The sequence below is a fragment of the Oreochromis aureus genome, linkage group 3 (genome assembly GCF_013358895.1).
Source record: "Oreochromis aureus strain Israel breed Guangdong linkage group 3, ZZ_aureus, whole genome shotgun sequence".
NCBI classification, from domain to species: Eukaryota; Metazoa; Chordata; class Actinopteri; order Cichliformes; family Cichlidae; genus Oreochromis; species Oreochromis aureus.
In genome coordinates this window covers 44,398,587-44,404,944 of record NC_052944.1, presented here as the reverse complement: position 1 = coordinate 44,404,944, position 6,358 = coordinate 44,398,587, and the positions used below count along the sequence as shown (strand labels likewise).

Here is a 6,358-nt window from a genome sequence, read left to right as displayed (position 1 = left end):
GTCAGCTTTGACATGTGGTGTTTTTTGTGTGTTTTAGATAGCACATGACCGTGGGGGAGAGTGTGAGGGGAAATGACACACAGGAAATGTGTGTCATTTCCATTTTTTTCTGTCTGTTAAGCTCTTGCAATGGCCTGAAGCAGAATCAAACCCAGACCCTGCAGATTTTGCCTAAGTTGCTGAGAGGTGGTTGCTGCTGTTGTTGCTTATGAATTCAGTTTATAAGATTTCTGTGTGGGATATTTGATCAGATCTTTTTAGTTTGATATCAACTGTGCCATTTATTTTCAGTATTTAGTATTACATAATCTCAAAATGCAACATAAAAAATGATGGTGATGAATAAATAAATAAATTAATTAATATTCCTCTTCATTCCTTAAACCCAGCAAAATTTTCAAATGAGATGAAAATGCCAGGAACGTTTTTATAAGAAAAAAAAATCTGCTTCATGTGTTCCTCTTAGAGTTTGAACCACCTTTTAAATCAGGATTTAAAAGTCAAATTTGGTCTGAAACTCTTTTTATTCACAATGAAAATAATAGGCAGATTCATAATGTTAGATATACGATGTTTTGTACACATATACGTTTCATTATCACACCATCATCCTCATTAGAGTGTGGTGAATGTATCTTTAAAAAAGTTGAAGGAAGTGCTAAAAAAAGAAACAACTCACTAAGTAACTTCTGTTTTTTGATGATAGACACAGACAGAGTGAAGTGTCAGACGGTGTTCTTCTGCAGTTTAACAACTTTTCTGCATCAGGATCAAAGTCAGAATGAAAATCTTTCATGTTCTCTTCTTCTGCTTCTTGTCAGGTGAGGACTGATGATCTGATTTTGTCTTTAATGCTGATTTTTAATTTTAAAAAAAGTAAACTTTGTAAAACACTTTATAAAATACATACTTACACACACCATATAGTGTTGTTATTATACATCTTATTTTACATTTTATTTTATTTTTTTCATCTGACAGGTCCAGCTGTGCTCGTCAAGGCAAAACATAATATTTGGTCTGCAGCTGAAGGAGTAAATGGCACACTTAACTGCAACTTAACTTTGTCTGGAAGCACAAAGTTCTTCTGTAAGGAAAAATGTGAGCGAGCAGAAGATATCCTCATTAAAACAGATGGAAGCACAGCTCAGAGTGGGAGATTCAGCATTAAATATAAAGATGGATCTTCAGGAAGAGGAATTGTGTTTTTGACCTTCACACACATGATCAAATCTGACTCAGGACTGTACAGGTGTGCTTTTGGAAACTCTTCTCCAGATTCATACTATGACTTTGAGGTCAGAGTTTCAAATGGTGAGTTTTTACTAAAGGTGAATTGAATGAAAAAGTTCAAGTTCACATTCAATTTTTTATTCATCACATACACAGTCATAAAAGTACAACAAGTACAACATTGCAGTGAAATGCTAGTGTACAAGAGAGGGAGGGAGAGAGGCTGCAGATGTGGCCACGCAAAAAGAAAACAGTGAAGGTACACACATCAGGGATAAGAGGAGAGAAAAAGAGCTCTACTCAAACTGGGCTCCTAACTCGGAGACCAGTTTGAGGACAGTAAAAACACCTCACCTCAGCATGAAAAGGGTATTAATATTCACATCTACACCATGTAAACGTACGTGACATGCAACAGGGGGAGGGTATGGGGTAAGGAATGATCTGGTGTAGACAGCGGGCATCTTGTCCTACAGCCGTTTCCAGCGCTGGACAGACCTGCCATCTGCATTGGGTAGGTAGCAAGCATCGGAGGCGTTTGGAATGGGGGAGGGGGGTTTACATCTGTGTCAGTGTACATGCGTTTCACCTGGTTAAGCAAAAGCCAACAGTCCTCCAGCCGATGCAGGTGTACTTGAAGGGTAGAGCAGAAAGACTAAACTAACAGTCTTTTGTGGCTCAAGAGTTGGCAGTTCGTCTTGTAATCGGAAGGTTGCCGGTTCGAGCCTCCAGCTCCGACAGTCTCGGCCGTTGTGTCCTTGGGCAAGACACTTCACCTGTTGCCTACTGGTGGTGGTCAGAGGGTCCGGTGGCGCCAATGTCCAGCAGCCTTGCCTCTGTCAGTGCGCCTCAGGGCAGCTGTGGCTACAATGTAGCTTGCCATCAACATTGTGTGAATGTGTATGTGAATGGGTGGATGACTGAATGTAGTGTAAAACGCTTTGGGGTCCTTAGTACTTTACTAAGTAAAGCGCTATACAAATACGGGCCATTTACCATAACAGTCCTGTTATCAGGGAGAAGAATTTGTTGTTCCGGAGCCCTGTGAGTGAGGGAGATGGTGTTTGGTTAATGCAAACAACTGCATTCAATTTTGCAGTTGGTCTAATGTCCATCACTGGTCACCTGGTCTATCAATTTCCCATTGCAGAGCCGTGAGTTTAATGGTCCTGGGTCATTTTGACCCAGTGCTCTCAGTTTTCTTCAGTTTCTGTATTATGTTAAGTTTATTTGCTATTCTAAAGAGTTATTCTGTGTGTCCTAAGTTGTTCAGTTTAGTTTATTGGTTACTGTTCCCCTGTCTCGTTAGGTCAATTAGGTTCAGCTGTGTCTCCCTCCTGTTTGCCATTCCACGTCTCCCTCTGTGTGTATTTATAGTGTGTGTGCTCTTGTGCTTGCTGCTGGTTCATCTGTGTTGTCTCCCTGAGTCTCCGTTTTAGGTTTCTGGTCTCAGGTCAGTTTTGTTAGTTTTTTCCAGTTTAGGTTTTGCTTAGTTCCCGTCCATGCCTTCACTGTTTCTGTTTATATCACCCTACTTATAAATAAAACTCTCTCACATCTCAGCCATGCCTGCATCTTGGGTCCTTACTCTCAACCTCCACATGCCTGCCACCACAGTTGTGACAGTGAGCTTTTTCAAGATCTTATCCTTATTGCATTCAATAAACGCAGTCTGAGTACTCACGGCTTACCCATCGTCAATCATGTCGGCCAGCCTTGTGGGGTTTTGAACAGCTGTAACTGCTTCCTTTGTTCTTCGATGAGCGAGGTCTGAGCCAGCTCCGATCAACCAGAATTCTGTTATCGTGTTTAATTGGTAGGTGTCGTTCAATGTCCTCCTTTGAGAGTATCACCAGGCACACAACACAACAGACCATCGAGTATCTGGCAGCAAACATTTCTGCGGGACAATCAGGCTCTCCCGAGCCTCGTCGAGAATAGGGTGTCAATTTCTTTAAGGGACCAGTCGGTCAAATCCATAATTCTTTAGGTTTTAGAGAACAAGACTGAGAGACTCTCTGATGGTTAGCGTTAGATGAGACTAGACAAGGACATAGTCCATAAAAATGTGGAGTTTAATAGATGAACTCTACTAATTTAATGTCTAGGATGAAGAGCAAAAGAAAAAAAATGTTTGACCTAAAGCTGATGATCTTCCAAGAGTCTCATCATGCTAAAAAGAAGTTAGTCACCTTTTTTTATAAGTGTGGATAGCAGGCTCATCTTCTAGCTCTGAGAAGATAAATGAAAAAACAAAAACATTCACACTCACCCCTGTGTACTTCTAGGACCTATAACTCTGACCTTTAAGTTAATAGTATGAAAGTAACATTTTGCATGGCTTCATTAAATATTGTACAACAAAAAGTGTTGTTTCTGAGGGGATCAGGTAAGAATATGTTTTTCTGATATGACTGATTCAATATGAAATGATAACTTTGTTTATTTGATCCAGGAAATATAATCATAATATAACAGCTTACAGGTTCAGTTCAGAGTAATTAATGTTCTTCTATTTCACAGATCTGGATAAAAACATTGGTCTTTATCACACAGAAATGAAGGGAGAAAACATCAAATTAGTATGTTCAATTAATGCGTACGGACAGAGGAAGTTCTTTTGTAAGAATCAGTGTAAGAATAAAGGGGAGATCCTCATTGACACAACTAATAACAAAGCTGTGAGTGGCAGATACAGCATTGAATACACAGCAGGATCCATGTATGGACTGTATGCAACCATCACACAGCTGACCAAGTCAGACACAGGATTGTACATCTGTGGTTATGGAAACCCTCTGTCTCCAGATTCATACGAGAGTGAATATGTTCTTGTCAGTGATGGTAAGTTTCTTTTCAAAATAGTAAAAACTTTTTGCATATTCCATGTGCCTTAAAATACTACTACTAATAATAGAAGATCACTACTTGGAAAGTAAAGTAAACACAATCAGAACAACAATAAATAAAATCATGAAACTTTTGGTGATTTTGAGGTGAGATTCTTGTTACTGCCTGAGATCAGCTGATACACTGAGTGAGAGATCATTAGACCTTTCTAACATCAGAGGGTTTGACAAACAAACAAACAAAAAAATGTCCATGTTTTTGTTGCTGAAGATTTCCCAGTTTAATGTCTAACAGTATTACCTTATCCATCAGCTGATTTAACAAGACTGCAACTGAACCTGACTTTGTGGTCTATCTATTTCACTATGCACAAAATGCTGCATTTAGTGCTTCATAAATGTTTGTATTAACCTGTATGATAACATGATTTAAATTAGGCTGCATTTGCCTTTATCATCATTGATTTAATAATCATATCCTTGGTGTTTGTTGTACACTGCTTCAAACCCACCTGCTTCCACACCACAAACAACAGCAACAACACAGAGTGAAAGTGTCACTGCAGGAGTCTCTACACATGGTCCTGACTCCTCCTGGCTTCTGGTTGTGCGTGCGTCCTTGGATGGTGTTTTGCTGATGGCTGTTTTCCTCATGCTCTTCTACATTAGTAAGACAAGGAGGAACTTTGGACTGAACACCAGAGAAAATGACACAAACATGGAGGTGAGTTTGTGTCACTTGTTTTCTGTCTGTTGTTGCAGGTTTCAGTGAGTGTTGTTTATTCATGCTGTCAGTGTGACTTTCTCAGTGAAATCTAGTAAAAAGAGGTGATGTTACCTGCTATTAAAGTTTCCTTAATAATACCATCTTCACCAGCAGAAGGAAGTGAAGACAAAGTGAACAATTTTTATACCAGACAGAAGCATTTTCTATAATTATGTAGATATAAGAGCATACAACATATTTTACTGTCTGTCTGAGGTTATTCCACAACATCAACATTTCAGGGTGTCATATCTAAAAGTGTGAAAGCACCTTTAGGCCTGTTTCCTGACACTATAGTACATGTATGCTGCTCTGAAACTTCTTATGATTTTTATATTGTTAAATCTGTTTTTGTTTTTTTTATTACTCTGGAAAAGAACTCTGTGTTTCTTAGTTTTAAAGTTCAAAGTGCATGAAACTGTGATGTTACATGAGGTTATTTAAAATCTGTTGTGCATCTCAGGTTTATTGTTGGTGTTTTATTTTCAGTTATCTGTCGGGTATGAGAACTTTGATCCAACCTCCAAACACGAAGAGTCCAAAAGCAGCAGGACCAAACCTACTCTGCATTATTAAAGACCAAAATCTAAAAAGTAAAAATTAATTTTGGCCATCTACTCTCTGAGGTTATCTCCTCTTCCACACCTGCTTTTTGTTGATATTTTTGGACATATTTCTGAGATTTCACTAAAAGCTTTGGATACGAGGATCGCCTCCTATATTATTTGCTTCACTATGCTTTAATGTGTTCCTGTTATATAAATGCTTATATGCATTGGCATAGTTAATTGCAGAGGTGGGAAGTAACAAAGTACAAATACTTCATTATGGTCCTTAACTACAATTTTCAGGTATCTGTATTTTACTTAAGTAGTTTCTTTTCTTATTACTTTTTGCTTTTACTCCTTACATTTTTAAACAAATATATGTACTTTCTTCTTCTTACATTTTCAAAATAGACTAGTTACTTTAGGCTTAATGCATTTGAGGGGAGTTATTATTTCATTAATGAGAGCCTTTAAATATCCAACTTAAATAAGAGAGTCTCAAGAGTTGAACTGGGACTTAAACCAGCAACCTTTGAGTTATTGCTCTGAGTTGTGCCCTAACCCTCTAAAGTTAACTATTAAATATTTTAATCAATTGACATCTCCAGTTTTTACTTCTGAGTCTACAGTGGAAGAAATAATCTGTTCCCCTTTCCTTATCAGTTGAACCAGGGCGCCACCTTGTGATAAAAATAGAACATTTCTTCACCCCTGAACATTTTAAAACATGAAATATGTTCAGAGCAAATTACAGTGTGGGGTTTTACCTTACCAAATTATTATGTCTGAGAAACCTTTTGATTGTTTTTCCGCTTATCAGATTTCTAATCAGTTTGATGTTTTCTGGGAGTTTTCATGCGTGACTTTGAACCTGAATTTTAATTTATTTTAACTATTTCCTGTAAAACAGCCACACTGACAAATTGCAGCTCAGTGCTAATCTCCAGGTTACCTCATTTTTA

General features: G+C 38.1%; 1 protein-coding gene across 1 annotated transcript; it reads left to right on the top strand.

Annotated features, from left to right (window-relative positions):
• Positions 1 to 709: 709 nt before the first annotated feature.
• LOC120438171 (polymeric immunoglobulin receptor-like) lies at positions 710 to 6,153 on the top strand. The gene is made up of 5 exons (XM_039608609.1): positions 710 to 821; positions 982 to 1,314; positions 3,757 to 4,077; positions 4,619 to 4,806; positions 5,338 to 6,153. Exons 1-5 carry the CDS (start codon positions 782 to 784, stop codon positions 5,422 to 5,424), a joined length of 969 nt encoding a protein of 322 aa, XP_039464543.1. The 5' UTR covers positions 710 to 781; the 3' UTR covers positions 5,425 to 6,153.
• Positions 6,154 to 6,358: the final 205 nt, after the last annotated feature.